This window comes from Pseudopipra pipra, chromosome 27, assembly GCF_036250125.1.
Source record: "Pseudopipra pipra isolate bDixPip1 chromosome 27, bDixPip1.hap1, whole genome shotgun sequence".
Classification (NCBI taxonomy): domain Eukaryota; kingdom Metazoa; phylum Chordata; class Aves; order Passeriformes; family Pipridae; genus Pseudopipra; species Pseudopipra pipra.
Genome location: NC_087575.1, coordinates 1,460,941 through 1,477,205, shown reverse-complemented (window position 1 = coordinate 1,477,205; position 16,265 = coordinate 1,460,941). Strand labels below are relative to the sequence as shown.

The 16,265-nt window shown below is 59.1% G+C and overlaps 1 protein-coding gene across 1 annotated transcript; it reads right to left on the bottom strand.

Moving 5' to 3' along the window:
* Positions 1-2: 2 nt before the first annotated feature.
* ATP8B3 (ATPase phospholipid transporting 8B3) lies at positions 3-14,830 on the bottom strand (the record flags this gene model as incomplete). The annotated part of the gene is made up of 15 exons (XM_064636944.1): positions 14,758-14,830; positions 10,765-10,839; positions 9,607-9,698; positions 8,971-9,084; positions 7,936-8,034; positions 7,385-7,446; positions 6,750-6,822; positions 6,590-6,660; positions 5,409-5,491; positions 4,329-4,487; positions 3,827-3,915; positions 3,282-3,475; positions 2,416-2,624; positions 1,127-1,161; positions 3-815 (listed from the first exon to the last, which is right to left on the bottom strand). Coding segments are annotated over exons 2-15 (2,148 nt in total), but the record flags the coding sequence as incomplete, so codon positions are not given.
* Positions 14,831-16,265: the final 1,435 nt, after the last annotated feature.

The window sequence follows — 16,265 nt, the reverse complement described above, 5'->3', positions numbered from 1 at the left end:
CATGGAGACTCTCGGGCAGACAGTGCCTGGGCTTCTTGTCCAGCACCAACGTGAGTGGGGGAAATCCCAGAGTCCAAGATAACAGGCCAGGGAAATTCAATCCCACTTGTCTCTTCTGGAGAAGGACTTTGGACAAGGGCCTGGAGGGACAGGACAGAGGGAATGGCTTCCCAGTGCCAGAGGGCAGGGTGAGATGGGATATTGGGAAGGAATTGTTGGCTGTGAGGGTGGGGAGCCCTGGCACAGGTTGCCCAGAGCAGCTGTGGCTGCCCCATCCCTGGGAGTGTCCAAGGCCAGGTTGGAGGGGGCTTGGAGCAACCTGGGCTAGTGGGAGGTGTCCCTGGCCATGGCAGGGGGTGGCACTGGATGGGCTTTAATGTCCCTCCCAACCCAAACCAGTCTGGGATTCCATGATCTCTTCCACTCATTGCCCCAGACAGGACAAATGTCCAGACAGGGACGGATTGTCCCCCTGTGCTTCTCTTCCCCCTGGTGAGCTTTAGAACCCATCCAAAGGCACATGTCCATGACAAAGGGACAGTGGCACGAGCCACCCCCAGGCTCTCACCCCTCCTGCTCCCCACAGCTGAGCTCTGCTGGGCTCTGCAAAGAGCCACCCCAGCCCCGGTGCCCCGAGGGGCAGCTCGACCCCACTCCGAGCACGTCAACCCACCGCCCCTCTCCTCCACCATGACCGTGTGGCACAGGGCCAGCAGCCTCAGGAACTCCCTCAGCACGGGGTCACTGTCCCTCTGGGCGGCCTCCAACAGCATCACATCCACCTTCTGCTCCCCGTGGTGGTCCCAGGCCGACCCCTGCGGGAGGCACAGGTGGAGATGGGGCCCAGGGGATGTGACACAGCGAGGCTGAGCTGGCCCAGACCCGGGGCAGAGCCTGAGCCAGCCCTGCACTGCCCACACCCGGAGTGTGACCAGGTTGGGAATGAAAAACCAAAATATAGAACTGTGTTATTTTCCAAAGCCCCTTTCCCTGTCCCTCCCTGGCAGCCGAGGACTGGCAGGGATCATTGCCTGCTCCAGCCTGAGGGAGCACAGGCCACTCTCAGAGCCTGGGCACACAGGGCTGTGGTGACACTTGGTGTTCTGGGGCAGGGGGAGTTACTCACTGGTGGCTGTTTGTTCTCATGGCCTGTGCCTGGACCTGCCAAAACAAAAACACTTCAGTTAATGGGGAGTGTCACCAGCGGGGCTTGGAGCAGCTTCTCCAGAGGGATTCCTGCTCCTGGGGGCCAACAAATGGCCAAAGGGCAGAGCTTTGGGATCGGGGTCAGGCTCCACTGGGGTATCCAGGTCTGATCTTTCTGCCTTTTGGGCTGTTCAGAGTTTTGATACGATTTTAATGTTAAAAATTCAGCTCTACTTTCCCCCGCATTTCCTGGGAGATTGGCCAGAGGCTGCCGGGATCAGGGAGATGCTGCTCCAAGTGGTGCACCCTGACACATCAGAGAGGGCAGAATCGGGGTTATTCCTGCTTTAAAACTTTGCTAGATTTTTTTTCCCTCCTTTCTTTTTGCTTTTATCACTGTCCATTTGTCTCAAGCACCTGATACAAACTTTCCCTTATCTCAGGAAGAAGAGCTCTGTGCTAAAGCTCTGGCTCACTCCACCCACTAAATTTCACTCGTTAAGCACCAAGACAGCTCCCAAAAATGAGCCAAGAGCTCAAGTGAGTGTGGCAAGAATAGAAGGGACTTGGAAATTTTCAAGTTTTTAAGGGGAAAACCAGGCAGAGTCATTAAAAATAACAATTTAAAAAATTAAAGTGAAAAGAAAAATGAGGGGCAATTTCACACATTCACTCTAATTAAACAACTTAAATGGAATGATAATTTCTTTGCCTCCTCCATAGGTCACCTGAAAGCCTCCAGGTGCCCAGATTTGGAAACCAAGCTGGAGATTCACCAGAAAATGATGCAAAGAAGAAAAGCAACATCTTTTCTCCATGAGACCTTAACAGAAAATAAAAATCTGTGGGCTTCTCTGGCCCTTCTCCTGCTACTCGTCTGCCTGGAGCTGATGATTCCAGGTGGGATCCCCCTCACCCAGGCTCTGTGTTTGCAGCTGGGTTGGGCTCCTACCCCAGACTCCCTTTTTTATTGGGGAAACCTCCCTGATCTCAGCTGAGTTTGGGCCATGGAGCCTCTCCACTGCCAGAGGGCAGAGCTGTGCCCTGATTCCATGTGCTGGGAACACCAGGCCAGTGGGACCTTGGCCGTGGTGGCACCGGTGACGTGGGACATCAGAACGAGCTGAATCCCTGCAGCATCATCTGTCTCCGTGCTGGACCACCAAGGTCACTCCACGTGCCCTGAGCTTCCTGGCCAGGCAGGAGGAGGGGAAAGAACCAGTCCCAGGCCCACACGACCCCTCCAAACTCGCTCCCAGCCGAGGTTACCGTAGATGGTGCCGTTGACACAGCACTTCTTGAAGGTCATGATGTTCTGTGTCAGGGTGCCAGTCTTGTCTGAGAAGATGTACTCGATCTGGCCGAGCTGGTCGTTGAGGCTGGTGCTCCTGGCCTTGGCTGGGATGTCCTTCACAGCATAGTACATCTCCAGGTCCCAGTTGATAAAGAAGCTGTTCACCAGGTAGATGAATTCCAGCCTGGGGAGAAGAAAACAGGGAGAAGGAGACTGTGTTCCTCACATCCCAGGGGCACCTGGGCACCTGACCCGGGAAGGAAGGGCAGGGGGGAACTCCCCACCTGGATCTGGTTGCTCTGGGCTGGGGGAGACAAGAGGGTTTCTGAAGCTCAGGGCCAGGTTTCCAGAAGGTTCATCACCCACCCAGGCAGCTGGGCTCCCCTCTGGAATTCTGGCCCTTGATGACAGAATTCACAGATCTGGAGATTCAGTGAAGGGCCAGAAAGTTTGGAAAATGCTTTTTTTTCCAGCACAAACCGTGATCGTTGCCTGCTCACGGCGACTGTGCCCTTCTCTCCCCCACCCTGGGAAGCAGCACCTTCACCAGCCTCCCCCTCAGCCTGCCAGTGATTCCCAACATCAGAGCAGCTCTTGGATCCCTATCCTGGTTTTCCCTGGGGAATACCTCAAAGCACATCCTCCATGTTTGTGGGGTACACACCCCACCCACCCTCCCCCTCTCCTGGATAAGGGAACATGTGGGAATGAGGTGCCCCAGGCCACACCCTGACCTTCAGTGCAGCCCCAGTTTGGGGCTGTGACCCCAGTGGCACGTGGTGGGCGAGGGCAGGGGGTGGGGTCCCGAGCCCTGGTCACCTCCCAGCTCCGAGATCCTTACGTGATGTACATGGACATGGGAATGATGACGCTCAGGAGGATGGTGAAGCCCCAGAAGGTGAGGAAGGCCTGCTGGGCAGGGCTGGTGTTCCTGTAGACAGCAGCCAGGTAGCTGTGCTTCTCCTGGAACGTCTGGGCCCAGAACCCAGAGGCAACGGCGAGGCCGAGGGATGTGACCAACAGCAGCAGGAAGATCTGGGGAGGGAAAACGGGATGGGAACGTCCCAGGATGGGAATGTCCCGGGATGAGAACATCCCACCACAGAGGCCACCGCTTTTCTAGGACCAACGTTGCTTTGAGCACCCTGCTCCAGTGGAAGGTGTCCCTGCCCATGGCAGGGGGTGGAATGAGATGGGCTTTAAGGTCCCTTCCAACCCGAACCGTTCTCTGATTCTGTGAATGTGTCAAACTTAAGGTATTTTGGGCAAAATATTGCAAGCTGAAGAAAATCAGCATCACCCAAGCAAGCGGCCTCTCATGAGGAGGCTGGTGAGCAGCCCCAGGAGGCTGGTGGAGCAGGGCAGAGGTGTTGGCACCACACTCACCAGCACCACCAGCCGGTCCATCATGTGGTCCAGCTTGGTTTTCTTCCGCTTGATCTTCCCGCAGTTCCTCATGATTTTGGAATCAAATCCTGGACAGGGAATGTTTTAGAAGTAAAAAAGCAAGTCCACAGCCCCCCAGAAGGTTGGCTTGCAGCTGAGTGACGGGGGTTTCCTCCACAGCAACATCTCCCCTCCTCCGGAGGCTTTGGAGGAGCCACGTCTCCCCCCACGCCAAACCCTCAGTGCCTTGACCTGCAGCGTGCAGAGGACCCGGGGCGTGGTGCAGGTGAGATATCACCTGGCAGAGGTTTGATGCCACCACACCGTGTCCCTGCCAGCGAGCCCGACACCAGCGAGGCTCGGGACAAACATCTGGGGCTTGGCTGAGGCAGCAGCTCCTCCACCTTGTCTCTGCTGGGAACGGGACCTGCTGGTGCCAGAAGTGCTTGGGCAGCTTAAAATCCTGGTTGTTTTGTGCCCCTGTGCCCGGGGGTGCTCTCACCAGCGTAGATCACCAGCCCGTAGCAGACGTCGGTGTTGCGGATCCTGCAGCCCCTCAGCAGGATCCTCTCGCTGTCCAGGGAGTGGGTCTGTCCCCTCCACTCCAGGGTGCCCGTGAAGCTGTGCATGCGGCTGTTGGGCTCCTCACAGGTCACCCTCCCTGCAGGGGAGGGCACAGGTCAGGGGCAAGCAAAGGGACCTTCCAAAGAGGGGTCTGGGGGCCTCTCGGGGAGATTCAGGCTTTGCCAGGGCATCTCTTGGGATGCAGCCTCAGGAATGCCAATAATGCCTCTGCCAACTCCAGCAGCTTTTATTCTCTTGTCTCTAGTGCCATAATAGACAGTGCCAAGGCAGAGGGCTTGGCTTTAGAAGACATGATGCTGCACTGGCAGGCCTTAAGCTGAGTCTCAAGGCTCTCAAAATTAAGGCACTTTCTCCCTTCCCAGCTTAAATTCCCGGGAATGAGTGCGGGATACAGCTGCAGGAATTGGAAGGCTGCTGTAGCTTTGACTTCCCAACACAGCTTCTCCAATGTAATTTTCTCCATCCTCCTCACATCAGAAACAGTGAACCTGTACTGGCTTGTCTGGATTAGGTCAGTGACTAAGGTCATTTCTCTCTCCTTCTGGTGCCTTCACAGCCCAGCCAAAGCAGCCAAGTGGAGCTGATTTGGAGGCTCAGATTGGGGTGAGGCTGGAAGTGCTGGGAGGTTGCTCAGTGCAGGATCTGCACTGGGATAGGAACTAGAGGAGGGACCAACACAACACCCCCAGAGCCTCTGAGAGGGGAGACTGAATCCTGGGGAGGAGCAGAGGAAAAACAGCCCAGGGGCTGAGCTCAGGTTTGGGAACCAATATATTGGTTCCAAGTGGGAAAATCAAGATCCAGGGCGGGGGGAAAGGTGCACAACCCTGATGGACCCATCACAGAGCCACTCAGCCGGGGAAGCACCTCCACCCAAGGTCTTTGTGTCCTGGCAGGCAGGAGGAACTGATGCATGGACTGACGGGGACAAGGGATCGGGGATCACTTCCCAAGGCTGAACCCATCCCATCCCGGTGGGATGGTCCTGGACACTCACCATCAAAGGCAGCCATGCTCTCCTCGCTCCCCAGCTCCTGGTGGGTGACCAGAAGGGCTTGCCTGAACTTCAGGTTTGTTTCCCTGTGAACAAGAGCCAGGGAAGGGAAAATAAAACAACCCTGTGGGGTGACAGAGCCGTTAATCCTGCTGTGAGAGCCGTGGGACAGAGGTGGCCATTAATTACCAGGTGATTACAGGAGTGATGGCAATGAAATGCCAGATGGGGACTTATTGTGCCAGACTTGGGGCACCTGTGCAGGAAGAGCCCTGGCCTGGGGTCCCTGCCTTTAAATCATCCTGCAGATGGAGGGGCAGGGAGCCACTGTGCTCCTGCAGCTGGGAGGGACTGAGCCATGGAGACACGGCCACAAGCCACTCTGTGGAAACCTCACGAGAGGTTTTGGACTCCCATTTTCCAAATTTGGGGCTCAAATTCCATTTTTAGGGTGCCTGTGGGTTTGGGGTTTTGGAGGATCCCCCACACGCTTTGGTTTCTGCTGAGCCCTCACGGGGTGTCCATCGCTGGGGGGCCCCCAAGACCGGGGACTTCAGCCTCTGCCCCTCTCCCCCCATGGCCACGGAGTGCCCTGTCTGCTCCTCACTGCATGGCCACAATGGCCCCTGTCCACTCCCCCCCCATGGCCATGTCCCCTGTCCATTCCTCACTCCATGGCCATGGCCATGGCATCCCCTGTCCCCTCCTCCCCCTGTGGCCACAGAGTGCCCTGTCCCCTCCTCACTCCATGTTTATGGTGTCCTCTGTCCCCTCCTCACTCCATGGCCGCAATATCCCCAATCCCCTTCTCACTGCATGACCACAATGTCCCCTGTCCCTTCCTTCCCCCGTGGCCATGGTGTCCCCTGTCCCCTCCTCCCCCCGTTGCCATGGCATCCCCTGTCCCCTCCTCCCCCCATGGCAATGGAATGCCCTGTCCCCTTTTCCCCTCATTGCCAGGGGGTCCCTTGTCCCCTCCTCACTCCATGACCACGATGTCCCCTGTCCCCTCCTCACCCCATGTTTGTGGTGTCCCCTGTCCCTCCTCACTCCATGTTTGTGGTGTCCCCTGTCCCTCCTCACCCCATGTTTATGGTGTCCCCTGTCCCTCCTCACCCCATGTTTGTGGTGTCCCCTGTCCCCTCCTCATTCCATGTTTGTGGTGTCCCCTGTCCCCTCCTCACCCGTCGATGTCCGCCGTCTCCACGTAGCACAGGCTGCTGGGCTCGGAGCTGCACAGCAGGAGCACGTCAGCCTTGAGGAGCCCAGAGGAGGAGAGAGGAGCCGGGTGAGCCCTCCCTGCTCACCACCAACCCCCCCGTGCCCAGCCAGCCCCGGGCTCACCGGGACGACGCTGTCCTTGCGCAGCCGGACGATGTCCCCGACGCGGATGTGGCGCCACTTCTGCTGCTTGAAGCTGCGGGAGATTTGGGGGGGGGGGGGGGGGGAATGTTTGTCCCTGCAGAGCAGTGGGGTGGAGGCCCTGGGTGTTTCTGCCCATGCCTGCCCCAGATTCCTGTGGGAATGGGGTCTCCGGGTTCCTGTGCTGCAGGAGCCAGGGATGGCTGAGCACTGAGGGTGGCACAGGAGCCACCTGTCACATCCCTCCTACCCACAGGGGACAGGGACCTTCAGCCCCTGGGCACAGGGGGGAGAAGCTCATCCTTCCCTGGACCGGTGCTGAGCAGGGACACGACTCTGTGGGTTGGATGTGGTGACCTGGAGGGGCTCTGTGGCCAAGGGAACCCCGCTGCCAGCACAGCCCAGGGGGGCTCTCCTAGACCTGCTGTCCATGAATGGGATCGTCCCTACGGGGGAACAGTTGGACCTGCAGCAGATTTGGGAGCCAGTGGGAGTGTGCAGAGCTGGGAACAGTGCCAGCAAAACCCTTCCCAGCTGCTCAAGGATTCTCAGCCCTTCAGATGATCCATCACTCCACAGTGTGGAAAACACGGGCACAGCTCCCCAGAGCCCCTCACCTCTTCCCACAGAGGATTTCACAGGGCCTGCTGTTGATGCTCCTGTCGCTTTGGTGACGGCCCTGCACAGAGGGGAGAGAGAGAGAGGCCAAAGCAAAGGGATGGGTCCTGTCCCAAAAAACAACCCCCTCAGTGCCACCACCTGCCTCCTCAGCCCCAGGGCAGGACCTGCCTTCTGAGCTATCAGGAATTGTGTTCTGATTAATAAAAGGGCTGAATTTCCCCCCCAGTGCTTCTGAGGACCAGCCTGGCAATACAGCCAGTGGTTAAGGTGTTAAAGATGACAGAAATGGGGGTCTAGACCCCCGAAAAAGCACCCAGCTGGTCACATCCTTCCCAAGGGAGGATCAAAGCACTGTGGATGTGGTGCAGTTGTTGATACCTCAAGAACTACGGACAACAGCAACTCCTGAGCTCTGCTCCTGTCCCCCAGGCCCCACATCCCACATGCCACCCCACATCCCACCCCATATCCCACATCCCACCCCACATCCCACATCCCACCCCACATCCCACATCCCACCCCACACCCCACATGCCACCCCACTCACGATGTCATCGATCAGGTCCCGCAGGCCCCGGATGACGAGGAGGCAGCTCAGGGGGAACAGCAGAGTGTACCAGGGCACCGTGGAGATCTCGGGGAAGGTCTAGAGGAGTGAGAATGTTACACCACTGACACGACTTTCACCCCACCTTGGGACTCCTGTGGTGGCTGAGTAACCCCCTCACTCCCCAGCCAGGGCCTGAGGGCGGCAGGGACCTGCCTGGGAACCATCGGATCAACATCTACTGCCTGCAGGACCTGGATTGCTGGATTCCCACCTCCTGTTTGAAGGGAAATGTGTGAAATGTGTCGTGGGCCTCTGGAGGGTTTGGATTTCTGTTTTGGTCATCTGTGTGAGCTCTGGCTACATCCAAGCCCAGTGAATGTCACTGAATCCCAGACTGGTTTGGGGTTGGAAGGGACCTCAAAGCTCATCCAGTGCCACCCCCTGCCATGGGCAGGGACACCTTCCACTAGCCCAGGCGGCTCCAAGTCCTGTCCAGCCTGGCCTTGGACACTTCCAGGGATCCAGGGGCAGCCACAGCTGCTCTGGGCAACCTGTGCCAGGGCCTCCCCACCCTCACAGCCAACAATTCCTGCCCAATATCCCATCTCACCCTGCCCTCTGGCACTGGGAATCCATTTCCCCTTGGCCTGTCCCTCCCTTGTCCCCAGTCCCTCTCCAGCTCTCCTGGAGCCCCTTTAGGCCCTGCAAGGGGCTCTCAGCTCTCCCTGGATCCTTCTCTCCTCCAGGTGAACCCCCCCAGCTCTCCCAGCCTGGCTCCAGAGCAGAGGGGCTCCAGCCCTTGAAGCATCTCTGTGGCCTCTCTGGACTCTCTCCAGCAGCTTCCACATCCCACTGACGTTGGGAAAATTTAATTTAAAGTAACCAAACAACACGGGTTAAACCCCTCAGAGTTCACGAAAGACACTGGACACCACGGAAAAGCAACATCCCTGGAGACCTTTTAGACCTGAGTTCCCCCCTCTGAACTCCAGAGAGCTCTCCTCTCCCACACCCCCCTGGTGTCCTTGTCACCTGCAGGAGGATGACAAAGACAAAGTAGACGTTGGCCATCCTGTGGAACTGCTCGTAGAGGTTCAGGGGCAGGAAGGTGAGCAGGTTGTACTTGGCTGTTCTGATGGCATTGCCCTGCAGGGGAAAGGCAGGTCACAAATCAAGGATCTGCTTTGGGAATCCCAAAACATTCCAGTGTTTCTGGGACTTTTCATGGGGTAAGAGGTGCCTTAAAAAATAACCAAAGCCACGGGGGAAAAAAAAGGGGGATTTATTAGAGCAAAGGGCCACATCAATTTGAAACAAGATAATTTCTTTCTGATCATCTAAAGCCCAGCTGACTGACCCCAAACAGATGGCCATTATTTAGCTAAAATAAAAAAAAAAATCTGATTTTGTTCAATTAAAACTTTTTGAAAAATCTTTTATTTGACCATCAGACTGAAAAGTTTCCTTCACAGAGTTGTGGTCCTTGTCTGACAGTTTTAGGGGCACCTGAGAGAGAGGGAGCAGGTTCTCACTAAGGACTATGGATGGGACTCTCCACCCCACTGGAGACCCCTCTGGAGCATCTCTGTCATGTCCCCCCACCCACCAGAGGCTCAGGAGTGAGGGGCTGGGTGAGGGAACAGCCCAGGCTGGGCTGGGCTGGCTCACCCTGTACTTCTTCCTGCTCAGGCAGAAGGCAAATTTCTTCTTGGACTGTGCGTGGTACCGTCGGTCGTTGGCCCTCACCTGCCACGTGAAGGCTGGGAAAGCAAGAGGACACCCCCAGCTCCCACCTGAGCCAGGACACCCCCAGCTCCCACCAGAGCCAGACCCCCAGCTCCCACCAGAGCCAGGACACCCCCAGCTCCCACCAGAGCCAGGACATCCCCCAGCTCCCACCAGAGCCAGACCCCAGCTCCCACCAGAGCCAGGACACCCCCCAGCTCCCACCAGAGCCAGGACACCCCCCAGCTCCAACCAGAGCCAGGACAACCCCCCCAGCTCCCACCAGAGCCAGACCCCCAGCTCCCACCTGAGCCAGGACACCCCCAGCTCCCACCAGAGCCAGACCCCCAGCTCCCACCAGAGCCAGGACACTCCCAGCTCCCACCAGAGCCAGGACACCCCCAGCTCCCACCAGAGCCAGGACACCCCCAGCTCCCACCAGAGCCAGGACACCCCCAGCTCCCACCAGAGTCAGACCCCCAGCTGCCACCAGAGCCAGGACACCCCCAGCTCCCACCAGAGCCAGACCCCCAGCTCCCACCAGAGCCTGACACTCCCCAGCTCCTCCCAGAGGGCACCAGGACCAGCGATGGTCCCGCTGGGCTCGTGGTGACCCACTGGTGGGGTGGGAATTCCCATTTGAGGGGTGCTGCTGGAGGCACAGCTGGGACAGGGCTGGGGGACAGGGCCAGGGCAGGAGAGCAGAAGTTTCCAGAGGTGCAGGACCACTGGCAAACACCCCCCCTCGAGCCTCAGGCTCACCCTTTGGGCTCAGGGTTTGGTTTGTCAGGGACTGCAGGATGAGTTCCCCCCAAGCACAATCTGTTCTGAAATCCTGCTGGTTCCTCTCCTGATTTCATCTTTGCCATCCCAATGTTTTGCTGTCCCAAATTTTACCATCCCAGTGTTTCACAGACCCTGCCAAGCAGGGGACATTCCCAGCCATGTTCCCAGTGCCTTCCCCACAGCTGGACATTCCATCCTCACCTCAAATCTGCCTCTTGCCCACCTCACAGCCCTGTCCCACGCTCAGATATCTCACAAACCACCTAAAAAAACCCCAAGATAAAATCCCCAACCCCCCCTGGTTTGCACACTGACCTGGCAGCTCCTTCTTCCCATGTGGGCAGCCCGTGCCTGGGTCCTGCTCAGCCATGGTGGCCCCAGTGCCAGGAGCTGGGAACAAGGACAACCCCAGAGGTGTGAAATGCTGAACAGGGACAGCAGGATCCCACCAGGATCCCTCCCAAAGCTGGGCCCTCCACCCCTCCAGGGCAGGACACCACGCAGAGAGGACACCATTCCCTGCAGCCTTCGCCCAGCCCCGGCTGCCTGGGACAGCTCAAAGACATTTTTCCCCTCTGAGGGAGTTCTGGGGAATCACTGGAAGCCCTGGGTGAGGAACTGGAGCCCTCCCTGTCCTGCCATCACAGCCCAGCACCCGTCAGGCTGAGGGAGCAGCCACCTCCATCAATGACAACGTTCCCCTGAGCTCAGTGACACTTCCTGCAGGGATGGTGGGGAAGATTAATTAATGCTTGTGAAGAGCTTTGTGATCCTTACATGAAAGGAGCCAAGTGAGGGATAAAGCATTAATTACCTTATTATTAAATAATCCCACCAGAAGTCTGTCCCTGCCATTACTGCTTATCCCACTCCTTTGATCACCACTTTATTCCCCGTTCTTTTACTGAAGTATCTCTTCCTCTTGCTCCTCGTGGATGTTGGTTTGCCCCAACACACTCACAGGTGCCACCAGCTGGACACCCATCCTCATCCAGGTCACCTCATCCTAGCTCCCATCCCAGCTCCAAAAGACCCTGAGCTCCAACATGGGCAGCACCTCTGTCCCTGCAGCCCAGAAAAACCTTGGATCCACGACATCATCCTTCCTTACCACCAAGGGACTCCTGTGCCACCGTCCCCAGATCCCAAATGACACCCAGGCTTGGGTTGGGTTGGGAGGGACATTAAAGCCATGGGCAGGGACACTTCACACTAGCCCAGGTGGCTCCAAGCCCCGTCCAACCTGGCCTTGGACACTTCCAGGGATGGGGCATCACAACTTCCCTGGGCAAGTTTGACCCCCAATATTTGGGGGCCCATCCTTGTTTTGGCAGCACAGCTGAGGAGGAAGGAGCTGCTGTGTGTGGTGGGACACTCCTGCCACATCTCACAGCTCCCACTACCATTTGTCCCTCAGATAGGAGGGAGTGGGAAGCACAGGGGGTGCCTGGAGGGATGAGATTTCTCCCAGGAGGAAAACCCACAGAAGCCCCTCGGGGTTGCCCTGATTGGTCCTTCCCACTTTGTTGAGGCAAAATAGGATTTGGCCCAGGGTCAGGTGCAAATCTCCACATCTTCCTCCCTGCTGTGACCCCACTGGTGCCCTTGTCCCAGGGGCACTGTCAGCTGGGGACACCTTTCCCTGCAGACAGACTGTCCTGGGCTGGATCTGGTTGGAAAGGGCCAAAGGGGGCACAACAAATCCCTCCCTCCCCTGCTCCTGGCAGGCACATTTCCCTGCCTCCTCCTGACAGAGGGATGGGCTCCCCTGGCCACAGCAGGAACCTCCTCCTCAGGGGCCATAAATGGGATCCAGGCTCAGGGGGAACCCCTGCTCCATGGAGAGCATCCAACAGGAGACCAGAGGAACCTCAGGGTGTCCAGTCACCTGCTCTCAGCCCTCCCAGCCAGCCAGTGCCCCGTGGTTTGTCCTGGTGGAGGTGACAATCCCTGCCCCTGACCCCAGCCCTGGGAGTGTCCAAGGCCAGGTTGGAGCACCCTGGTCTGGTGGAAGGGTGCCCTGCCCATGGCAGGGGGGTTGGAACCAACTGAGCTCCCTCCCAGCCCAAACCATTCCAAGGTTCTAACCTGGAGCACTTAGGACAGAGCCGGGGGGGGCAGCTGGGGTCAGCCCTGAGCCTGGACCTCCAGGCAAGCTTGTGATGATGAGGCAGGTCCAGACTCAAGCTTGGAAGTCCACAGTCAGGATGACAAAGGGAGACAAAGGGCAGGTGTGAGAGGGCGAGACAGAGCCCATCCTTTGGGACAGGACAATCCCAGGGGGCAGGGACAGGGCTGGGCCCATGGCCAGGCACAGGTGTGTGGCCAAGCTGGAGCAGACCCACCTACCTGGGGGCTTGGTCTAGAACTGAGCCCTGGGCTGAGCTTCCCAAGCCCACAGTGATGGGTGAGGGGTCCCAGTGAGGCTGCTCAGGGCCATCAACTCCTGTTCATGCCCTCAGGGTCCTGGCCCTCGGCTCAGAGCATCTCCTGACCTCGCCCCCTTCTCCAGGACACCACCCCTAGAGGTGAGGCTGGCAGTGATCAGTGCCAAGGTGTTTTCCTGGGCTCTTCTCCTTCCAGACCAGCAACCGTGGTCAAAGGGTCGGGGCCTGCCCTGCTTCTCACCAAGACACACACGGGGACCTGGGTTTGTCTGGGGGTTGTCCTGGTGCCCCCTGTGCTCAGGATCTGGCCTGGAGCTGGTGATCCATCACGGGGCCTGGCATCTCTGAGCCCCATTGTACCCAGCAAGGCTCCAAAGTGTCCCCTGTTCCCAAACAGTGCCAAACAAAAGTGTGCTTATTAAGCACCTGCACTTGGCAGATGTGGGACACTCCAGGGGCTGAGAGCCCTGCAAAGGCAGCTGGGAAAAAAATGCCTCTTGTGGGGCCTGGAGCAGGGGGGAAGGGAGGGGGAAAAGGGTGATCTAAAGCACTTGAAAAATAATTTCACGGAGGTATCCAAGAAACCTCAGTTCCAAGAAGGCTCTTGACAAACCTCAGTCATCGCCTCAGTAATTAGAAATAAAACCTGCACTCTGGGGAGGCGGGAACAGGCTGGGAGTGGGTGCCAGGGCCCCCTGCCAGCCCCAGCCCTGCGGGCCCACGGCCAGCCCCTGCACTGGCCCCGGCCTGGGCTTCCCAGGACACCCTCTGAGCACTGCCCCACACCTCAGAGCCCCAGCAGGATTTCCTAACCCATGGGCTGTTCCACCAACCCCACACCAGGATGATCCAGCTGGTCCATCCAGCCCGGCAGGGAATGTCCCATCCTGCCCATCCCTGAGGTTTCCAGCTGCAAAACAGCCCCACGGTGCTGCTGTGGGTGCTAACAGGACCCAAAGTAGGGCTTCCTCCCCCCAGCAGTGCAGTTCTGGGCTGTTGGGGGTTTGCAGGGCTGAACAAAAAATCAGGTTTAAGCAGGGCCGGGCGTTGAGCCACGAGGGTTTGGCCAGGCTGGGGAAACACGTGGAGATTTATGTCCCTCATTGACCCGACCCCGCTGCCACGGGGCTTCTGGGGCCGTGCTGTTCCTGAAAGCACCGGCTCAATGTGGGGCTGTTGCCCGGTGCAGGAGTTAGTTGGGTTCCCTGGGAGCACCCGGGAGATCCGGCACGGCCGGGGGGGTCCCTGCTCACCTCTGTGTCCTCCTGCTCACCTCTGTGCCCTCCTGCTCCTTCCCAGACAAACCCCAGGAGGGACGGGACCAGCCTGACCCTCGTCCCTGTCCCGGTGCTGGCACAGGATCCCCGAATCATCCCCGGGAGCGCTGCTGTTGTTTTACCTGAGCCCAGTGTCCCGTGGGACCCCCGCACCGCCAACCCCGCTCCAGCAGCGCCCCGGGCCATCCCGTGTCACCCATCGCGACACCCGACAGTGACACGACACAGGACACGCCGAGCAGGTGGGTGGGGGCCTCCCCCCGCCCTCGTCACGCCGGAAACGCCCCGCGCTTCGGTGCATCACGGCTCGTTAAAAACCTCTCGGGGTTTATTTCCCACTCCGAGGACGTGCCCGAGCCATGAGTTTCCCTCCGCTCGCCCTGTTTTTTCCACCCGCTTTGATGTGGTTTCAGGTGAAAAGGCGGCTCCGCCGATCCCAAAATGTGCCGGCATCCCGAATCCCCGTGCCCGGGCATCCTTAGGGTGGGCTGCCCTGGGTACCCCCCTTCTCCACCGGGCTCCACGGGGACAGACGCAGCTCTCCGGGGAGCCCCAGATCTGCCCGCCGTGACCCCCCGCTGCCCCGGGGGGGGTGTGGGTGGCTCGGTGCCACCCTGCTCTACTCCCCCCGGGGGTCCCGGTACCTGCAGCGATCCCCGGGCTCCGGGCAGCGCCGAGCTCCTGCCACCTCGCCCCGGGCGGGACTGCTGCCACCCGTCCTGCCCCACGCGGGGACAGCCCACGCCACACCTCCAGCCCTGGCTCCGCAGGGACCTGCCCGCCCTCCCTCCCTGCCCGTCCCTGTCCCTGCCCGGGCACCCCCGGGCTGCCCCTCCTCGCTGCCCGCATTTATCGTCTCTGTTCCGAGCACCCCGAGCTGCCCCCGCGGGAGCCGCTCCCGTGGGATGTGCCGGGGCTCGGGGCCGCGGTGTCACACTCGGGGTGTCCCTTTCACCGTCCTGCTGCACAGCCGGTGGTCCCGAATGGGTACCAGGGCACGGGGGGCACCAGCACCGCGGGCGGGGGGCAGCGGGTTTGGGCAGCCCCGGGGCCCGAGCTGCTCTCACCGGGGAGCGCTGGGCTCTCGGGGGCTCTCGGGGGGCTCTCGGGGGGCTCCCGGGGGTCTGGCGCAGCTCTGCCGGGGCTCGGGCCGTGCCTGAGGAGCGAGGAAGGAGAGAGGGAAGAGGCCGAAGGCACCAGCGAGCCCCGGAGCCTTCGGAGCGGCGGCAGCGGCCGGCACCGCGAACCCGGCAGAGGCCACCTCAGGTTGGCGACAAACCAGCGAGGCCAGAGCCAGCCCCGTGCCTGCCCTGTGCCCTGCACTCATCCTGCACCCCCGCAGTGGTCCTGCCTCCCCCGTCATTAGATTAATTGCCGGCCGTAATTAACCACAGACACCCGGGGGTCGATTCCCCCAGCGCGGCCCCACAGTCCATAAAGCATTTACTGCTCAGCCAGGAATGGCTCCTTCCAGCCCCAGAAACAGCACCTGCTGTGTCCCTGGGTTCCCAAATGTGTCCCCTGTCCCCATACGTGTCCTTGTGCCCTCATGTCCCCACGTGTGTCCCCACGGCTCTGGGTCCTCATGTCTGCAAACACACCCCCCTGTCCACATATCCCTGTTCGTGTCCTCATGTTCCCAGAAGTGTCCCCATACGTTTTCCCATGTCCCCGTGTCTCATACATGTCTCTCCATGTCCCCTGTCCCTATGTCCCTGTATGTGTCCTCATATCCCCAATAAGTGTCCCCGTGTCTCCATATGTGTTCTCATGCCCCCATATGTGTCCTTGTGTCCCCATATGTGTTCCTCATGTCCCCATAAGTGTCCCTGTGTCCCCATATGTGTTCTCATGCCCCCATATGTGTCCTTGTGTCTTCCATATGTGTTCTCATGCCCCCATATGTGTCCCTGTGTCCCCATTATGTGTTCTCATGCCCCCATATGTGTCTCTGTGTCCCCATATGGGTTCTCATGTCCCCATAAGTGTCCCCGTTCCCCCATATGTCTTCCCATTGGCCCCAAACATGTCCACATATGCCCATAAGTGTCCCCACATCCCCAGATGTGTTCCTCGTGTCCCTGTGTCCCCATGTCCCCATACGTGTCCTCATGTCCCCATAAGTGTCCCCATGTCCCCATACATGTCACTA